This window comes from Rhyacophila brunnea, unplaced genomic scaffold (genome assembly GCF_057557595.1).
Source record: "Rhyacophila brunnea isolate RB1 unplaced genomic scaffold, BYU_Rbru_1.0 scaffold_9, whole genome shotgun sequence".
NCBI classification, from domain to species: Eukaryota; Metazoa; Arthropoda; class Insecta; order Trichoptera; family Rhyacophilidae; genus Rhyacophila; species Rhyacophila brunnea.
The window spans coordinates 17806149-17829324 of NW_028233361.1; the positions used below are offsets into that span (position 1 = coordinate 17806149).

General features: G+C 31.7%; 1 protein-coding gene across 1 annotated transcript in view; it reads right to left on the minus strand.

Moving 5' to 3' along the window:
* Nmdar2 (glutamate ionotropic receptor NMDA type subunit 2) overlaps positions 1 to 23176 on the minus strand; it is a 423883-nt gene that overhangs the window by 315402 nt on the left and 85305 nt on the right. Inside the window, exon 5 of the mRNA XM_085959689.1 lies at positions 9149 to 9296. Coding sequence (XP_085815815.1) covers positions 9149 to 9296 — 148 coding nt within the window. The remainder of the gene's footprint in view (positions 1 to 9148; positions 9297 to 23176) is intronic.

A 23176-nucleotide genomic window follows, 5' to 3' on the forward strand; every position in this document is an offset into this window, starting at 1 on the left:
ACCTGAACTGTGGAACAAGTAAAAGGATGACATGTCAAAAGACATTTTACATCGAATTTGTGTCAGTTCAGCGAATCCCGATCTCGAGGTGAATGAGGAGATACATAACCAGGCTTTGTTTTTGATCGAATACATGACAATACTCATGTGCGGCAGTTTTTAGTCAAGTTAGGAATGCCAACGCCACATCGTGGAATGAATGACGCTTTCAATCGAGAATTTGAACGTGATCGTGAACATGATCGAGATGCATTGAACCAATCAGTTCGAACGAATGTACCACTGTTGAACCCTCAACAGTAGGAAGTGTACGATACGTTAATGAAGGCAATTGATGATGAAAATGGTGGATTATTTTTCCTCGACGCGCCCGATGGAACTGGGAATACATTCCTCATGTCATTGATTTTGGCTACTGTTCGTGCGAGATCCGAAAATGCTGTAGCAGTTGCTTCTTCTCGGATAGCGGCCACGTTTTTAGAAGGATGCCGAACGCCTCATTCAACGTTAAAATTTCCGACTGAAAAACCAACATGCAACATTGTGAAATACTCAGCAATGGCCAAAGTTTTGTTAGCAAGTAAAATCATCACCTGGGATGAATGCACAATGGCGCACAAACGCGCATTGGAAGCACTCAATCGAACTATGAAAGATCTGCGCAATGACTCAAGAAATTTTGAAGGCGCAATGATTCTACTATCTGGCAATTTTTGCCAAACACTACCAGTCATTCTAAGATCGACCGCTGCTGATGAAATAAATGCTTGCCTCAAATCATCGACTTTGTGGTGCTATGTGAAGACACTTCAGCTGACGACAAACATGCGATTTGCATCGCTAAACGATCCATCTGCCGAAGATTTCTCCAAGCAATTGCTGACTATCGGTAACGGCCGTGTTCTTGTCGATGAATTGAGCGGATTGATTTCGTTTCCGCTGAATTTTTCCAATTTCGTCTCAACTAAGGACGAACTCATCAAAAAAGTGTTACCGAACATCATTGCTAATCACAAACATGACAATTGGTTGAGTGAACGAGCATTCTTGCGGTAAAGAACAAAGATGTGGATCACTTAAACTTCACAATTTAAAATCAAATCGTTGGTCCACTGCATTCCTTCAAATCTATCGACTGTGTAACAAACGAAGACGAAGCAACCAACTATCCAACTGAATTTTGAAACTCATTGGATCTGCGTGGCTTGCCACCGCACAATTAACGACTGAAGGTTGGCTCGGTAGTCATCATTGAATTGAAATTGAATTACAATATGTGAACTTACCAGACCCAGGATTCGAACATGGGACCCTCGACACTATATACCGGCGCTTAATCCACGTGGTCATCGTGTGTGTACAGTTCAATATAATTAAAATACTTTTCATTTTGATTTGATTTTTGAACATTTATTGAACTTATTCATTTTGAGTATTCATTTTAACTTAATAAAAAACTGAATTGAATTCAGCTAATAAGTTAACACAAGATTATTGATTCTGAGGCGGTACGAAGTTTGCCGGATCAGCTAGTTAAGAATAATTATTATTGATTTATAATAAAAAAATGTCGTGAGGTTACTTCCAAAATAAGAGATGGATCCTAAGAAATATTAAAAGTGGACGCCATTGATGTGACGATTGCAATTACTAGATAATACGTCTACCCCCCCTCGTTTGTCCGTCACTGTATTGTTGTGAAAAAAGTTTGAGAGCATGACAGAAACTCGGGATAAGGGTCCAGAGATGTGACAAAATGGGGCGGGAAATTGGAAGGAATTTGTCTTGTTGTATTTTTTTCACACGCACAAAATACTTTGACGTGGGAATTGATGGAAAATAAAACGAACCGGAGTTTTTGGATTATCTAAAACTATTTAATATTCTCTTTGTGATTGTCAGACAAAATTGATCCTTGTAATATTATAAAGCAATTAAACTTAGGAAAAAAGTACAAAAAACATGAATTCTCATTATTATTATTCGCCTTGTATGTCAGCGTAAATGAGATATAAAAAAGGGATTACACAGTTTCATTATGATAGTTATCATCATCATTGAACAGGATCTATCCACTGCTAGATAAAACCTCCCCAAGCTTCTTCCAATCTTCTCAGTCCCTAGGTCTTTAGTGCCGCGTACCCATATTCGCTAAAATTAATGAGTTCGTCTTTCGTGCATGCTGGTATGAATCGCATTTGGTCGCCATCAAAAGTGACCAATCAATGTAACAAAACTACTAGTGCTCACGTTTGCATTGAAACGTGGAACATTAATGTAAGAGAGATCGCAAAACTAAAATATAAAATAATAAAATCACACGTCACCGAACAGTTGATACTAGTAGACATTGTCCACCCGCGACGATGTAAAACTAATTAACTTTCTTTATTTATATTATGAGATTTCAGTTTGAAATATATCATCATCAGCCGGGATCAATCCACTGCTGGATGGAGGCCTCACCAAGCTTCTTCCAACTCTCTCGGTCTTGTGTCTTTCGCTGCCACGTATTTCCGCCGAACTTTACCAGTTCGTCAATCCAGCGGCTTTAAGGGCAATCTGTGGCCGTTTCGCGCCCTTTAGGTACCACTGAATGACGGCATTTGTCCAGCGGCCGTCCTTTCGGTGAGCAATGTGCCCCGCCCATCTCCATTTCAGCTGTTTGGCAACGTCTATTACATCGCGTACTCCTGTCTGCTTCCTAACCCATTCTAACCCTAACTCATGCGCATACACTTATGTTATTATTCAGTCAATATTACTATTGGTTGGGCTAATTATGGTGGCCCTCATTCCATTTTTCCTACCCACCAAAAATCCCAGTTATTGTCACAAGACCAGGCGACTAGCAGTCACGGGTCATGAGTCGACAGTGATTAAGTTTACGTTAGTTACTTCAAGACAGCGGGCACGCATAGGCTTGTTAAAGCTACGCCGTCGTTAACTGATTGATTAGATTATACAGACTGATCGCAGTTATCCATAGACCACGACCGGGTCAACTTAATACAGGGTGACCGTCGTCCAATCGAACTAATCTGATCTATGTCTTATTTTGAGCACCAACTGAAACCGTGAGAGTGACATTCCAAACCATCCGTTTACCAGTGCGTGAGTGCGTGAACACCAAACCAGCTCCAGCGCGCGCCAGCATAAGAGGTCAGTATCTGTCATAATGTTTTAACCTCCCCCCCTAGATCCATAATCTACCACCATCTACAAAATTACAGTTCACTGCAAAAAGCGCAACCAATTATCTTTGGATAAATAATTGTATCTGACTTGAAATATTGACTTGTATTTATTTTTACACTTTTTCGTTTGTAGTATGAATACCTTTTTTGGGTTCTTGACAATAGATGGTGACAATTATAGGAGGCATCCTCTTGCATGAAACTTACAAATCTATATAATATATATATATATATATATATATATATATATATATATATATATATATATATATATATATATATATATACGTCTGTTATATTTATGATGTAACTTGCAGATTGGACACGGTTTATATAGATAACATTAAAAACCATAATATATTTACGCGTATAAAAAAATTATATTTAAATGCCATGCTTAGATATTATACTCTTTTTAAATGGACTAGGTTTTTTTTAAAGATAACAAGTAAAAAACCTCTCATTTACGTAAATCATGATTGAATGGTTTTCGAAAAAAGAACGTAGAGAATTATTTCTAAAGTAAAGAAAATTATTCTTACAAAAATTGTTTATAAAAACCTCTAACGTTATTTTCTCTTTTATTATGTGGTGAGTACAATATACTGGAAATGTTTCTTAGATTCAGAAAATGTATAAATCTCCATCAGCAAAAGTTTGTTGACAGCCACCATATTATTATACTTACCACAAGCCTTTAAAAATACCTTTTTGAAAAATTATTTTCGTTCTCTTGTATAGTACATTATTTTATGAGATGGTAAAATATATTGGTTTTGTTATGAAGGTTTCAAGATCATTTGAAATCATCTGACTGCTTTGTACATTATACGTTTCATTTGTGTTGAGTATTCTCGAAAAGGACAGTATTATTTGGAGTCCTCATCGGTCCCGTCCACATAATGAACTTGGATTTAGCCAACAATAGATTTCCTTGATTTTTTCTACTTAAGGAAATACGTATACTTTCCATAGAAAAAAAATTTTTCAACTTGATTCCTTCAAGGTATTTAAACCTTGTCCACACAAAATGTGATTGCTCTTTTAAAGCATTTAATTTTACTTCTTCGTAGGTTCATTTACAATCTGTCTATACTAACAAGTATTAATTTTCATGTTCCCACCAATAATTATAGCACTCATAACTCTGCTGTCTCCATGCTACTCCGTTGCAGGATCAATGTTTCATTATGATTTGTATCATGCAATTTACTTTTCTTAACTATTTATTATTTATGGACGTGTTACAATTTTTAAATTAATAAATTTTTTATTATTATTTTAGTTTCATCTTATAATAACTCACTTTATATTCTTATTTCCTGTTTTATATTTATCATTTATGAGTATTTTAATGTATACCAGGACTACTATTTATAATTTCTATAAACATACTTTGTATGATATTATGTAGTATAATGCAAAACCATAACACACTTTTTATGAATAATTTAATAAAATATAAATAAGGAAACAGACAAGGGTTTGCGATGTAATAGAGTTCGTTAAAAACCTTAAATTGGCTGGACACAAAGAAAGGACAATCGTAAGACAAATTTAGTCATCCAGTGGTACCCAAGAGGTACAAAACGTCGGAAAAATAGATCTAGAGGCCACTGGATCGATGGAATGATTAAGTTCTGCGGAAGTAAGTGGCAACGCAACGCACCGGACCGAGAGAATTGGAACCAGCTTGCAGAGGATGATGATATATATAATAAAAATGACATATTATTTTGCAGACAAGGCTATGTTTTAAAATCAAGCATTGATTTAAGAGATTGTGATCGAAATAAAACAAACAAAAAACTTAAAATAGAAAAAAAAAACTTCTACGGATTCTAGATCTCACTGTGAGTAGACGACAAAACCCCTGCAATAAAAATCATGTTAATTAATATACATTCAAATTCCGCGCCTGCTTCAAAATCATCATCATAAAAAAATATTACCATTACAAGTTAACCAAAAAGTGATTCACAATAAAATTCATAATAAACCTTTAGTTAGATATTAGTGGACATTAAAATTAACATGTATTGAATGTCGCTGGTTTTACATAGATAGTTGGACATTAATATAATAATAATTATAAGCTTAAAAAAATCCTAAAATGTAACCATCCAAACGTATATTTATCATAACTTTATTGAAGAAAGCAATTTTTATATTATTTATCACGCAAATAAAGTAATATTTAAATTTAATAGTCGTAAATGTCTAGAAGTAAATACAATACTAAATATAATTTAAAACGTGATTCCTCTTCACTCCACATTATTATTCAATGATAACTTCCACCCTCTCTACTCAATTATAACTCTACTCTATCAAATATCAAGAGTTTTATCAACTGTCTCCTTCCCACATTATAATTATTATAGCCCCTTTTCAACCCTCACTATAATATAGTATTGACAATGAGTAGGTATAGCATTACACAAGCTCACACATAATTTTGTGAATATTACGTTTATAAAATAATTAACTATTACTGATAATTAAAACAAAAAAAATCCGTTAATATTATTTGTGATTAAGTATTCTCATAATTACCAATTTTATTTTCCGTAACACAGTAAACGTCAGATTTTTGCCGACCAATTATTTTAATAGATGTGTGATAATAATTATTACTACTCGTATTTATTCACGTAAAATATGAATTTCGTTCAAACTATCGCGTATAAGAAAATTAAAAAATGACAACGATTTTGTTTCGTTTATATTATAATTGGAGTAGTTATTATTTGTTTTGTCAATTACCCCCGTTATTATTTTATATTCAGACGGTTGTTTTTGTATGTGAGATGTGATATTGGATAGGCAGTTATGAGGGAAACACGCGTTGGTATTTATATCGATTTGTTTTTTATTTATATGGCACAAATAAACTAGTGGTATTACACGGCAGATAGCATGTAGTTATATTAAACTATGTTTTACGTGTAAAGATTTTTCATGATCCTTTTAACTTGATATTTTGGAAAAGACTGAGTGCCCTTGTAACCTCTATATTATATATTGAAGGTCTCTAGACAACTCTATACGTTTCCGTTGCGTTATTGTCTATGCTATATAAAAGAGCATAGGCAATAACATGTCATTTGTAGAGTTGTATAAAACCTCTACATTATATTGCCCAACATCCAAAATTTTCATTTAAAAACAAAAATCAATTCGCAGATGGAATCAATATGTTCTCATAAATTGGTTGCTGTGTAATAGTTATGAACGACGTAAAAAAAGCAAAGAATTAAAATTTCTAAATTGAAAGAGTAGTATAATAACATTTTTCAACATGCGGAAATTTTGATCCTAATAAAACATTTCAAATATCCACTTAGGTACCGTAATTACCTAACTAAACATGTATAATTTAGTGCAGTATGCCCACATGTTGCAAATAGCTTCGAAGGTTAATATTTATAGCCCCGGAACTTCAGAAACATTTTTTTTAGTAGACTATATTAATTTTTCTTTTTAACTTTTCACACACAATATTTATCGTAGGCACCAATATTTTAAACATTGATGCAAATTTTGGATAGTATGCTGCGAATTAGTGGATGTTGTATTATTATTTAAAAATATTACTAACAAATTACTTTCCTACTTATGACTTGTTTATGTTAACACATGCAGCACACACAAACATACTGCTTAAACAACTTAAAATAAGCCATTTATTGATTTTATTGGGAGTCAGCGCTCGAAATGGAAAAAATTACGAACCAGAGCGGTCGACAGTTTTCTAAAGATATTCACATATTTATCAAATTCTATGTTTTTTTATAAAAATAAGTGTATTAGATTTTCTATTATATGGCTTATCTAGCTCATTCGGTCAAATTATTTTTTCCACAAGACGGAGCGATAATTTTACCGATTTCACGAACAGGAACGGCGCTCCGGTGCGTTCCGGTCCATTTCGAGCCCTGTTGGGAGTTTGATAAACAATTTAAATTATTATACTAATCATAATCAAAAAGAGTTACCAAAGTACTGTCCGACAATAAGATCTCATTGATAACAGGAAGTCGCTGAAGTAGAATATATAATTATGATCATGGCGGCAATGCGAGTTTAAATAATGTATCGGCTTTCTTTTTGATGCGACTCTTTTTTTCCTTCATAATAAACCAAAAGTTTACTAATAATAGTTATTTTAACATTACTATTGATCGTTTTAGACATATTTTTTTTATAAAAAGCATCAAATTTCGTAAATTGGTAGACCCGTATACCACAGAAGCGTAAAATGAAATGATACATTTGAGGGCGTTCCTCAACGGAAGTGCAATTAACTGCACATTAACACCTGGATAAGAAGTTTTTGTTCGACAATAGTAGGAAATTCATTTTATTTCGCCATTAACGGTACGTATCGTACCGATATATATTTGGTGTTTTTAAATTTAATAACGAATGCGTGTGATTTAAATTGAAATTAGTACGATTTTTATGAAATATGTAATACTTTATATAGAGTTGGTAGAAGTATAAATTATAATAACAATGACTATACAAAGTACTACTTATTTGAAAATACGCCGTCAATTTGTTGATTACCATGGGAATGAATCGCAGATTTTTAGAACAAACTCTGGTGTTCCTCAAGGTTCAAATCTTGGACAAATTTTGTTTTTAATATTTTTTGATGATATTGTCATTTTCTTAACAAATGAAACTTTTCTAGGCTTTTTTGCGAGATGATTTATTATCTCGAACCCCAAAGTTATAACGAATTCTTCTTGTTTGCTATTCGCAGATGATCTTAAGCATTTTCGAACTATTGAAATCCTATTATGCTGTGCGATGATGCAGTCTGATCTAGATTTTATCTCGCAATGGTCTATCTTGAATAAACTTGAATTCGCTACCTCCAAATGTAATATTATTTCATTCACTCGTTCAAGGCACACCTTATTGTTCCCATACACATTGTCTGGTATAATATTGAGTAGGGTAACGGAAGTAAAAGATTTGGGTGTATTGTATGATGCCAAAGTTTACTTTCAATCAGCATATTCTTAACATCAGTAATAGATCTATCAAAATGCTTGGTTTTGTTATGAGGGTTTCAAAATCATTCGAAAACGTCCGAGTGCTACGTACATTATAATGTATCATTTGTGTTGAGTATTCTTGAATATGCCAGCATTATTTGGAGTCCTAATAGGGTCCATTCAAACAATTAAGTTGGATCGAGTCCACAATAGATTTCTTAGATTTCTCTACTTAAGAAAATACGGGTTCTTTCCTTATGATAATGATATTAAAATGAATTTCTCGACTCGTTTTCTTCTGGGTATGCTATCAATGCAATCCCTGTCTATCCAAAGAGTGATTGTTCTTTTAAAGCATTTCTTTTTAATTCTTCTTGGGTTCATTTACAATCCGTATATACTGGCTAATATTAATTTTAATATTCCCACCAATATCACTCGTAGCTCTACGGTCTTTAAGATACCTCGTTGCGGGACAGATGTTATGTTTCATGATGCTGTGTATCGTTCAATTTACTTATTTGATGGCACCATAAAGGTTGATTTGTTTTTTATTAACTATATACTGTTTGTGGACGTATGAAATAGGTCAAACTTATAATTGTATGTATTATTATCATGTTTCTTTAATATTTACACATGCTGTCTTTTCTACTTTCTTGTTATATTAGTTGTTATTTGTAATTAAGATATTTTTTATATATTTGTATTTATTATGTATTATGGCGCATTGGCCAATCGCTGCAATGCCGTAATACTCTTTTTCTATATAAATAAATACATAAATAAATAATGTAAAGATAGTATAAGCCAGGTAAATCTACTCAAACCAAACATTATGGAAAAGTAAAAAAAACTTATTTAAACTCAATTTTGATGGTACCGTTGATGATTTTAGTAATATTGGAAAACATAGTAAGTGAATAAATTGAAAGGACAAACCTCTTCCCATACAAGTTGCTTAGAAACTCCCGGTCTTAGGTTCATAATCTTGAGCTCTGCAGCTTTTAGATCTCCATCTGCAGTGAATTCTACGTTGGGTTTTCCCTGGTCACCTTCCACGGAGACGTTTCGAAGATATTTGAAGAATCTAGAAAAAAAAAATCACAAATTATCTACAGTTACAAGTATTGAAACCGATTTAGATTTTTTTTAACTTTAAAAATACTTTATTATAATGTGAGATACAAATTTGAGCACTATAAACTGAAACTGCTGGATTATGTGTGATGTTGCAATATATACTTAGGTTAAAGATTTTAAAAGTTAAAAATTAAACTCCAAATAAATAAAATTGATGTATTCTTGATATTATTGATAGGTAAAACTAATGAGTTTGGACATTATATTTCATACTACGTCAGAGGCATTAAACAAATTATTTTAAATTTTAACAAACCACAAAATATGAAACAATCTACACTAACAATAAAATTAATATCAACAAATAATTATCATAAGTCAAAAATTACATAAATTTTTTTTTATATAAAAAATAATAAAATAAACAATATTATCAATTGAAATGAGATCGAATACAAAAACAAATACAATCAAAATATGAGTCAAAATTAAATAAAAATTAAAATAATAAATAATGTACAATATATAAAGTTATGTTATAACAATCCCAAATATTAAATAGGGTATAATAATGGAGAATACACAAAATATAATTGATCATTTAACAAATTAGAATTGGTCAAAAATTTACACCTATTAATTTCTAGGATTTCCTGTTTATACAATTTTATAAATTTCTCATTCAAATGCAGGATTTTAAAATTTTTAAAAGAGTGAATATTTAAACTTAAATGATTTCCAAAAGATGAAGATTCATTACCATTTTTGGCACAGGCTAAATGTTCTTTGATCCTAGTATTAAAATAACGTCCCGTTTGTCCAACATATTTGGCATCACAAGAGAGTCACAACTCAATAGATAAATTCCACTTTGGTTAAGTTTATCTAATCTATCTTTAGTATTCACCAGTATTGAATTCAAATTTTGTGTGTGGTAAAATGTTACATTGAAAAGTTTTTTTATCTATTTTTCTTGAAATATTCTCAGACACTCTTCCTAGGAAACATAATTTAACCCAGCGTTTCACCAAGCCAGAGGTCACATTTAACAAAGCTAATTTTTTAGATTCGTTGGCCAGAATGCGATCAATCAAATGTTAATATAATTGAGGAAAAAATAAATTTTTCTGAACGATTGGTGAACACAACAACTGTGAATTTTAATGAAGATGAAACTACTTTATTGAAAAAAGGTCTTAAATATTGTCCTAATCTTCAGGTAACCAACAAAGATATAGAAAACTTGGCCATTGATGTTGACATTCCTTTAAAGTCGGACATGGCAACGCGATACTTGTGCTCTACTGTTTTAAAGAAGGAATTAAATAATATTAATAATTATAATCATGCAGAAATTAGTGCTATAAAATCGATTAAAAATAAAATAAAATCTTGTAATTTAGTGATTTCAAAAGCAGATAAAGGCAACGCCACAGTGATTATGAATAAGAGTACTTATGTGGAAAAAATGGAAGATCTTTTGTCGAGCCCATCATTTGTTATCTTGAAACGTGATCCCACTATGGTTAGTGCAGAAACAGTAAAAACATTAATAAATGATTGTAATGCATGCCTACTAACTGAAAGGTTGAAAACAGCATACAAACAAATGAATCCGCAGTGCCCTAGATTGTATGGTTTACCAAAAATCTATAAAGTAAATTTACCACTAAGACCGGTCATTTCTTTTAATTCAGCGCCTGCATACAAATTAGCAAAATTTGGTAATAACTTGTTCAAACATAAATTAGATTTTATACCAAAATTTACAATAAAGAATTCTTTAGATTTAGTTGATAAAATCAAAAATATTGTGGTACCTGTGAATGCAAAACTCGTGTCATTTGATTTTGTGAGTTTATTCACTAGTGTCCCAATAATGGATTTAAAATCAGCAATTTTGGACTTTGTAGACATGAAAAATCTTAATCCATTGTTGACAAAAGACATAAAATCTGTGATTGATTGTTGCTAAGACCAGAATTTCTTTAAATTTATTGGAAGCGTATATAAACAAATTAATGGTTTGGCAATGGGTAGTCTCTTATCTCCTATTTTGGCAGATTCATTCATGGATATAGTCGAATCTAAGATAAGCAATTTAAATTCATTTAGGAATATCATTTACTGGTATAGATATATAGATGATATCTTAGCTTTGTGGTCAGGCACGGAAAGACAATTGGATATTTTTTTAAAAGACATAAATAGTATTAATAAGTCAATTCAATTCACAATGGAACTAGGGAACAGTACAATTAACTTCTTGGATTTAACAATCAGTGTTACAAATAACAAACATACAGTTAGCATTTTTAGAAAGGATACCTTCAGTGATAACATTATTATTAACTCTTCTAGACACCATAATATCTCACATACATAATCAGTTTTCCATGCTATTATACATCGTTTATTAATGGTTCCTATGTCCGAAAATAGTTTTGCTTTGGAGTTTAAGACGATTAAACAAATCGCTTTTAATAACGGCTATGACTCACGTTTGATTGATCGCATTCTGGCCAACAAATCTAAAAAATTTGCTTTATTAAATGTGACCTTTGGCTTGGTGATAGATGAAACCAGTGTTAAAAAACGCTGGGTTAAATTATGTTTCCTAGGAAGAGTGTCTGAGAATATTTCAAGAAAAATAGATAAAAAACTTTTCAATGTAACATTTTACAACACACAAAATTTGAATTCAATACTGGTGAATACTAAAGATAGATTAAATAAACTTAACCAAAGTGAAATTTATCTATTGAGTTGTGACTCTTGTGATACCAAATATGTTGGACAAACGGGACGTTCTTTTAAAACTAGGATCAAAGAACATTTTTAGCCTGTGCCAAAAATGGTAATGAATCTTCATCTTTTGGAAATCATTTAAGTTTAAATAATCACTCTTTTAAACATTTTAAAATCCTGCATTTGAATAAGAAATTTATAAAATTGGATAAACAGGAAATCCTAGAAATTAATAGGTATAAATTTTTGCCCAATTCTAATTTGTTAAATGATCAATTATATTTGTGTCTTCTCCATTATTATACCCTATTTAATATTTAAGATTGTTATAACATAACTTTATATATTGCACATTATTTATTATTTTAATTTTTATTTAATTTTGACTCATATTTTGGTTGTATTTGTTTTTGTATTCGATCTCATTTCAATTGTTTATTTTATTATTTTTTATATAAAAAAAAATCGGTTCCTTTGGAATACAGCACATGTCCGCTTTGTAAAGTAATAAATTACTTTACAAAGCGGACATGTGCTGTATTTCAAAGGAACCGATGAAAGACGCACGAGCGGTGTTGGATTTGTTGTAAACAAAGCCTGGAGGGACCGCATAGTCGAATTCAACTGCATTTCCGACAGGGTCGCAAGCGTGATACCTAAAATCAATGCTAGGTACCGGATTCAGATTTCGCAAGTATATGCTCCGACACAGAGCTATCCTGATGAAAAAGTGGAAGAGTTTTACGAGGAAATAACATCATTGAAAAATAAAAGTAAATGCCACTTCAACATCATAATGGGAGATTTCAATGCACGTATTGGATCATACCAAAGAGATGACGTAGCGGTCGGACATTTCGGACATGGCTCAAGGGATGGTAGAGGGGACATGCTTGTGGAGTTTGCTGAAACCAACAATCTTCACATCATGAATTCCTTTTTTCAACATAAACCTACACGTAAATGGACGTGAAGAAGCCCGTCAGGAAGGACCAGCAAAATTGATTACATCCTCACTGACAGAAAATATACATTTTTAAACTGTAAGGTGATAAATCAGTTTAACACCGGCAGTGATCACCGGATGGTGAGATGTAAGATAAGATTGAACGTCAAATCAGAAAGATCCAAACTGCAGAAGAAGTCAAATGCTCGCGTATACCTGCAGAACAATACTGAATTCTAAAATGAACTCAAAAATGCACTATCGGCTTTCTTAGATAAGAACCAAACCGTTTTTCTATCCAACGCGGAGGATATAATGAATATTATTGTACAATGTGCAGAAAAAGCAGGCGTAAAAAGCTCAGAAGTAACACCTTCCACCAAGCTTTCGAAGGCAACATTGAATCTTATGGAGCAGAAAAGGAAAATCAAGAGCAATAGACAGGCACAAAACGATATGGAGTTTTCATCACTTTGCAAAACCCTCCGAAGGAAGATAAGAAAAGACCTTCGTAAATTCAATGTAAACCTCATACAAGCAATTGTGAAAGCAGGCAGAAGTTTAAACAAAAACAAGCAATGCTTGTCGATAGGAAAACGTCAAATCACAGCACTTAAAGCAAACGATGGTTCTATCGTCAGAAATTGGGAACACTTGTTAGGTCGAGTTAAAGAGTTCTACAGCGATCTCTACAGTGATGACACTGACAATACGAGTATAAACTTAGATATTCAGAGAAATGGAAATTCGGAAGACCATACTCCCGAAATCACATCCTGGGAAGTAACCCATGCTTTAAATTACATAAAAAGTAGGAAAGCTTCCGGAGAAGACGGTTTAACGATAGATATCCTCAAAAAGGCGGGAAAGGATGCAAATGAAGTACTTGCACAATTGTTCACAGCCTGCATATGCAAAGAGGATGTCCCAGAGATATGGAAAAATGCCAGCATTGTCATTCTTCACAAAAAAGGTGACAGAGAAGACCTAGCAAATTATCGTCCAATAAGTCTACTCCCTATTCTCTACAAGACGTTCACAAAAATTCTCTCAAACCGTCTGCAAAATGTACTAGACGAGAACCAACCGAGAGAACAAGCCGGATTTAGAGGAGAATACAGCACTATGGACCATATCCAAGTCGTCAAAGAAATCACAGAGCGGTACCAGAAATACAAACTGCCACTATGCATGGGTTTTATAGACTATGAGAAGGCGTTTGATTCGATAAAGAAATGTTCAATACTCGACGCACTCAGAAAACAAAGAATCCCTGGGCGCCATATAAATATTTTCAATAATATATACAGTAGCGCAACAGCATCTATAAATCTCCATAAACCATCGCGCAGATTTCCTATCAGCAAAGGAGTCCGACAAGGTGATACAATCTCACCCAAACTATTTACAGCTACCCTTGAAGACTTATTCAGGCAACTTGACTGGAATACCAAAAGGATCCCCATAAATGGAGAATACCTGAGTCATCTGCGCTTCGCCGATAACATCGTAATTTTCTCGCAAGACTCAGAAGACTTACAAAGCAGAATGCAGGAACTCGCTGAAGTAAGCAACAAAGTAGGTTTGAAAATAAATGTAACCAAGACGATAGTCATGTTCAACTGCTTTGCAGGCCAAATAGAGATCCTCATCAATGGCACTCAGCTCGAACAGGTGAAAAGTAAAGTTCTGGCACTCAGCTCGAAAGTAAAGCTAGGCTGGAGTGCTTTTGGCCGCCTGAATAATATCTTCAAAAGTGACCTTCCACTGTGCCTAAAGCGCAAAGTGTTCAACCAGTGTGTGCTTTCCGTGATGACATATGCGTGTGAAACATGGACCCTAAGTAAAAGAGAGATCCAGAAAATTAGAGTAGCACAACGTGGTATGGAGAGGTGCATGCTGGGCATAACGCGAAAGGACAAAAAGAGGAATGAGTGGATAAGGAAGCAGACAAGGGTTTGCGATGTAATAGAGTTTATTAAAAGCCTTAAATGGAGATGGGCTGGACACATAGCTCGAAGAAGAGACAATCGTTGGACAAATCTAGTCATCCAGTGGTATCCAAGAAGTACAAAACGTCCACAAGGTAGACCTAGAGGCCGCTGGATCGATGAAATGATAAAGTTCTGCGGAAGTACGTGGCAACGCAATGCACAGGACCGAGAGAAGTGGAAGCAACTTGAAGAGGCCTTCATCCAGCAGTGGATAGATTCAGGCTGATGATGATGATGATATAAAAAAAAATATTGTAATTTTTTACTAATCATAATTATTTGTTGATATTAATGTTATTGTAAGTGTAGATTGTTTCATATTTTGTGGTTTGTTAATATTTAAGATAATTTTTTTAATGCCCCTGACGTAGTATGAAATATTAATGTCCAACCTCATTAGTTTTAAATTAATCTGTTTTTGAGTTATGTTAGCCATTATATTTGTATATCGCTCAGTTTCACAAAATTGAAACTCTACTAGTTATCCTCGTAAGGCTGATGTTTTTGTCACCTATCTACAAGTCAGTATAGTTGAGTCAAAACTTTGATCAGCCATTACTCAAAACTACCAATTCTTAGTTGTAGTACTATGGAACTGAGCCATCGATATTATTTTTCTTATTGTTTTATTTGTCTGTCGGTCTTATTGTATTTTATCTGACGCACGTAAATTTACAAGCATAGAAAACCCACGTTGCATCCCTCTCATACGCGCCTGCATTTAATCTCTTAGTCACGTATATACATTTTGCTCCCACGTTTCTTAATCAATACCAATGAAACTAACGTAAAATGTACTGAAATTATCGAAATGTATACCTACCAATCTAATATTGGTATTCAAGTCCACAAGTTTTTTAGCAATGGATAGTATAATCATATAACGTTTTGCTTATGATATACATAAATAGTACGAGTATTATTGTTATTATTGAGCTCATTGATAAGAGTTGCCACGTCCTGGAAATTTTTACAACGTTTTTATTAGCACATAATATTCTTATTTTTCCGGTGGTTATTTATCAATTAAAATTATCGATTTTTAACTAACTTACTTGTAGCTAGACATTTGAATCATTTAAAATATATCAGAGCACGATGTCAATGCATTCTTTTAATACGATTAGCCATCTTTAAGTAGAATTGAATTCATTTTAAGTTAATTCTGTTTTGTATGAAAAGTTATTTCGGAAGAAATCCGTAATCCAATCCATTATTATTTGTAGCTAAGTGGGTGGTCCTAGCAACTTAATAATTAATATATACGTGCGTTACTTTGGAAATCAAAATGACATTTCAGTATTCTATATTTTTTTGTTTGTTTATTTTCTATTTACTTCACATCAGTACAAGTTTGAGCATATTGAGCATAATAATTCAACAGAAAATTTAAAAACGTTGTATTTAAAAAGTTCTTTTAATCTTGTAATTATTGTTTATATATTATAATACCCGAAATAGCGGAACACAATGATACACATTTAATTAAGAAGGGGTATTTTTCTTTTGAACAAATAATGTATACATAATAGCTGATAGATGTTAGCAAGTTTGTAACTTATTTCAGGGTTTGATCCAATCTTACTTTGTGAAAGAGCTATATTTGATAGATAATGAACTCACACGTAGTAGGAAAGTATGTATTTAGATAAAATTATTCATAACAAAATGAAAAAAGAATCAGTAATAGTAACTTGCTTTGCAAAAAATAAACTTAAAATTAATATTCTCTGAGGGATGCTGGACTAAATACCGAATGCAAAAATCCAGAAAAAATAGAATTATATAAATTATCTTTTGCTAAATTGCCAAATGACGTTCAATTACAAGGTCAAATTGTATTTCAAACTTTAAATGGTTATCTAGTTATAATATCTATATTGATTTATAGGAAACAATGTTAGAATACACTATTCATAAGTGTGCTAAAGCTACTACTTAAACTCATATATTATCATGGTCACTTCTGCTTTTGAGACATTATGCCTGATATCACAAGGTATGGTTTCCAATTTTGACGTCTTAAAAAAATGAATCTAAACGCACCCGTTAATTACGTACGTGGTTGCAGCAGCCATGAACTTTTCTAATCGGAGCCTTTTCCTCGTGTCAAGTTTATCAGGCACTATTGGTGAGTAGTGCGAGAATAAACAGTGTACTCCTCAAAGAAATAAGGTAAGTTGTACGTATGTAGTTCATCGTGGGACACTTATTTGTACGCTGCAGTACGTGAAACATGAGTTCGTATAACATTTTATCAAATGACGAGTATTTCGTTGAACATTTCACCGTGGAATACATTTTGTACGTATCTTACAAAACGCGACGATAGTTTGCAAATATTACTGTTCCAATTAGATTGACCCTAACCTAACCTAACCTAACCTAGTAAAGACATCTCATAAAATTTGCCACATGTTGTAGCATACGTACAAATATACTCCACGGTGAAATGTTCAACAAAGAACTCGTCATTTGATTAAATGTTACACGAATTCGTGTTTCACGTACTGCGGCGCACGAATAAGTGTCCTGTGGTGAACTGTTTACATACAAATTTCCGGATACGAAGAAATATACATTTTTGTGTGAGTGCTGTATATTTTATTTTTGAAATTCTATTTTATTGTAGGTATAACATTGTTTATAATTTTTTCTGTTTTATATGGGTCATATTTGTTATAATTATTATGTTAGGTAAGTTTGTATTTTTATTTAAATTGTTTGAATAAAACCATTTTTTTTTTTAAATTTAAATCTTATGTTGTAAACATGCTGAATAATATTAGTTAGGTTAAGCATGTTTTGTGTGTTAAAATAAATAAATCATTGTCTTCATTAGGCATACGATAATCGTTGTTAACTTTATCTAGCAAGCAATTTTTTTCCCTACCATATCGTTTGCACAACATTGGATTATTCGATATTACGCTTTTTCCAGTTCATTGTTGTTGAAATGACCTAGCCCACGAGGTTTTATAGAGTCCGGTCTTATTTTTCTTTCAAAAATTGAACAGCACATTTATTTAAATTCAAGAATTAATCATATGTCATACCAATTTGTAGAAAGTAGTAAAATAAAACATTACTGTTCCAACGATATTATATTTTCCTATTCTCTCACGAAATAACAGATACCTACTCCTCAAAAGACCAATGAAAAGATGTAATTCGGAAAATATTGATAGATAATATAATGTATATTAAATATATTTTTCTTTTTTATGGTCTAAATAAATTGAGGCTTTTATACGGTTTGTGTCTCTTTTTTAACGTGTCATAACATAAAGGAAGTTTTTTTTCCGTCGGGTTAACCCCTAGGATTGTTGAATTACGGCAACAAATAAATAGGAAAGAATATTGAAACACTCCAGGATTTATTTTTATTCTACAAAAGATTTCTGAAGATGCCTCGACGGAAGAAAAGCGAAATATTTTGCACTTAGGAGAAAATTGGCTTAAATTCGTTACCTGACAATAAAAACGTTTCATAAAAAATTTGAACAAAAATGTATTTAATTTTTTATTTTACGAAACATTAGTTTTGAAATGATTATAGAATTACTTAGTAGTTTCTTCTCAAAGATTTTTTCATTGGATCTACAATCCAGTTTGTATCACGATTTATTTTTTATACGAATATGTATTATAAATTAGATGTCACATTGTCTATACCTTCCTATTTCCCTTTGTCACAAATCGTCACACGTATATACTGCATTGGACTTACTCATCGAGTCCGTCACTCGATGCACAACTCTCACGTTGAGTCTGATTACTCGACATAGTCAACCGTCATTCCACTCGAGGAGTCCAGTCTCTCAGTTTATTAATTTATCTAATCAATCTCCCGATCACATTGATCTCACCAATACATCCGTACCCGCGATTATAACCTCACGCTGTAATCTTTATTATTGTATTTATTTATTCTTGTACCGATAAATAAATTCGCTCATCACAACATTCAAGCAACAGCGACCTTACCTCCTCCTTATCATCCCAAAATAATCATGCTTTTAAATGTCTCGTTTTTCTATGATGTATGGCATTTGTAGTATGTATCTGATGCTTTCAAACGCCTCATTTTTCTGTGTAGTATGCTAAAAATATTGACCTCGCTCTAACAAAAAAAGGAAAACAACTCTATAATGTATAAGTTTTGCCGCAAAAAGAAAATATCGTTCTTTCGTAGTATGTTCCTCGTGCGTTCAGGTAAGTATATTCAAGCTATCACATATATTTGAATGAAGAAGTATAAAACCTCGAAGTATATCTCCTTTATGGCCCTTTTTTCTTCTTTGTCGATCTGTACCTAAGCATTTGGCCTGAGGGTCGGAAAAAGACATTTATTTCTTTAGGCACAACGTTCACATACTTACGTTGAAAATATTTACATGACTCAACATGCTCTCGTTAAAACCGTTCTAACGGTAGGAATTAAAACACATTATTATCATGTCACGTTTAAATGTGTTTTTTTTAAATCGATATTCAATTTAGATAATGGTAACATAATAATATATTGAATGAGACTTTTACGGTTAATTAACCGTGAATGCTATTGATTTTTTATTTACTACGTTTTTATTAGCTCGTATTCTTGTTTGTCCAGTACAATTTTTTTCTTGTTTGTCCAAGATTTATTTTGGACGATTGAAGATTTTTAACTTATTTCCCGACAAGCTAGATACTCGTATTTGAAAATTTTAGAATATATCAGAACACGATGACAATGCATTTTTTTAATACTTTTAGCCATCTTTAAGCAGAATTGAATTTATTTTCAGTTAATTCTGTTTTTTATGGAAAGTTATTTCGGAAAAAAAATCGTAAAAAGTAAAACACTATTATTGGTTGCTAAGGGGGTCCTAGCAACTAAATTATTAATATATTATACGTGCGTTACTATGGAAATCAATAATATGAAATGTCAAAATGACATTTCAGTATTCTATATTTGTTCAGTATTTCTATCAAGAACAAAAAAAAGTATTTATTAATACATATAATTGTCAAGTTTATATGATTCAACAGAAAATTTAAAAACGTGGTACCTATATAAAAAGTTCTTTTTATCTTGTAATTATTTTGGGTTAGCACCATAATAATTTTATATTATTTATTTTACCAAGAGTGGCCTCTGTAACAAGTTCAACATATTAAAAAAGAATCAGAGGAAATAATATACAATGCCCACCTAAACACAAAATACATGTATTAATGCAGCGGTTGCCACACTGTGTATTATCGTGTATTAAATTTCGTGTAAACTCAAGATTAAACAAAATATATATGGGCGAATTAACATTAAGTTTATTATTTATATTATTTAATATTTTACCAATATTTTTTTACTGGAAATAATAAGTAATATTAAATTTATAATATTATGGATTTTGGCCAAAATTTTTAGTGATCGAGTTTAAGATTTTTTTTATTTTTTCGTAACTGATTCGTAACTCGGTAATTTTATTTTACATAACTTATAGCCAACGTGCAGTATTCCAATTTTGTTAAAATTCACTGTTAGGCAATTCTTATACAGCTTTGCATTCGTACGTGAATATATTAAGTAATTTATTTTGTATCCAGTTTAATCTTAAATGAATGTCATTTAATCGAATGACTTTATTGTGAAATAATTATATTAGTTATCTTATAGGAATTCTGGAATTTATACATTCTTCGATTTTGAGATAATATCAAATACCTAGGTACTTGATTAATTATGAATTTATTGCAAGATTGAATTTATGCAATCAAAAATGTATTTAATAAGTCGCGTCAATATGAATATCTTTCCCGAAAATTCAAAAATTAAGACGTTTTACATTATTAAGTTAGAAATTAAATTAACTAGCAAAAATATATTTTTTAAATTTACATTACGTTTGCCAAGATACAAAAACTATTTTATTAAAATTAAACTAAATTTTAAGATTTAAATATTTTAAATTTAGAGAGAGAGAAAGAGAGATCAAAAAATTACTCGATGAATTGAAAGTCATACTTTTTGCTTTATTCATTATAATATACCATTTCTTAATCGATCGATTCATTTATAATGTTGTTATCCATAATAATTCAAGGTTTTATTTGTCCAAATACATGTAAATACTTTGCGTAATTTAGTGTTAAAATGAAATATACACTGTTTATTAGTTACTGTAACATGACGGAAAAGCCATCAATCATCGAGAATCAAGCGTAAGATTTAAATGATGGATGGATCATGATAATTTTACACAATGGTTGATAAGTGGACTGTGTATATATTTTCTTTTACTCATTGCTTCACACTATTTATGATTAATATTTTTAACATAATTATTGTAGTAAAATGTGACAGTATTTATCATTTGCGATATAAAGGTGGTAGTGTTGTCAGCCACAAATTGACAAACGATAAATTAAGTACGGAGTAAGATCATGTTAACGCGAGTGTTTGAACATGTACCTAACCGAAAAAAAAATATTTTTTAAAAAACGGTACATGTTCAAACACTCGTGTTAACATGATCTTACTCCTTACTTAATTTACCGTTTGTTAATTTATGGCTACGGCCTTATATTGTAGCTTAGTTACTGGGAAATGCCAAAAAAAATCCGTATTTCAAAAAAATACAACCTTATTCTTAGGTCAATATTTATTATAAAGCAAAAATTATTCGTAGAATGTTTATCACATTTAAATAGTCAAAGACATAACTTATTATTGGTATCTTTAGAATTATCTTCAAATGTGTTAATTGTGCCCATTTTTGAATAATAAAATGCCTAAAATTTGGGATCACAAAGAATAATAAATATAATTTTTTGTCATAAATATGTCACTTTATAATGTTAACATTAATTTTATTAATGATTTTGTAAATGCGTTTAAAAATTAATGGATCTAAAAAATCTTAACACCACTGCACATGGACGTACTGGAATATGACTATATTCTAAATCATTAGAGCGAGAGGTTTAAAAAAATGCTATTTTATGTAATACCAATACTTTATGCAGTCTTCAAATGTTTAAAATAAATATAAAAGATAATAAAGCTTCAAAATTATATTAATAGATTATCTACAACGTTTACGGAATGTCCAGGGTTATGCTCTGAAAATACCATAAAAGCTCCATTTTGACCTACGTTGAGCATGTGGGCCCTTAACAGGTCCAAAGATTCATATCAGGGCTTTGCTTTAAATTTAGTAATATTTCTCTCATCCACTTTTTTAAGAGCCCAATATTCTGATTCATACGCTAATAATATGAAATATTTTCTGGAGAATTGTTTTGGTAATTTTGAAGGTGCTTTATTTTCCAAAAGCCTTTTGAGACCAAAATAGCACCTGTTACTGAGGTCGATACGGCGATTTATTTTGTTGATTATGTTATTTTTGTTTGTGACAAGGGACCCGAGATAAACAAATAACTCCTCAGTTTCAAAAGTATACCCCTCATTGATAAAGCTAACAAAATAATCATACACGAGATATCAATTTAAGTGATATATTATTAACAAGATGTACTTTGTTACTTTAACAAAAATACTTCTGTTCTGTGACATTGCTTCACTCTCTGGCAAGAAATTAATTTATTTTAGTAATGTTTTTCATAAGCATGAAAGCCTGAAAAATATATTATGTAATCAATAACGTAAGTAGGTATATTACGCTTGTTTGAAAATAGGGAGGTATTTTTAATATTTTATTTTTATCGTGACTGTATAACGTTTTTGTGATAATTTGGATAAAAAAAATGTAGATGCTGTATTATTTTTGTTTCGCATCTGTATTTATTATTTATATAATATAAACATATTTTTTGTTTAATTTAATAAAACTCATTTTTTTGTAGTACTTATTCTACTTTTAATCAATAAATCAGGACAGGTTTAGTCCGCCTCAGAGGGACATTTTCAACTCTTCAAAAGTTGAAAATGTCCCTCTGAGGCGGACGAAACTGGTCCTAATTTATTGATTAAAAGTGGAATGAGTACTAAAAACAAAAATGAAAATTGCGTTTTATTAAATTAAACAACAATATATTGCAGTTCCACCATGAATTGACAGTTTATATTTCATTTGCGTTTTTTTGCGGCTCAGGCTTTGCCTTTCGGAATCTTCAGGCACTGTGCGCAAAAAATAAGATAAACACCTTATCACCGACTCAGTAAAGGATTACATATAAAAAACGGTTTGT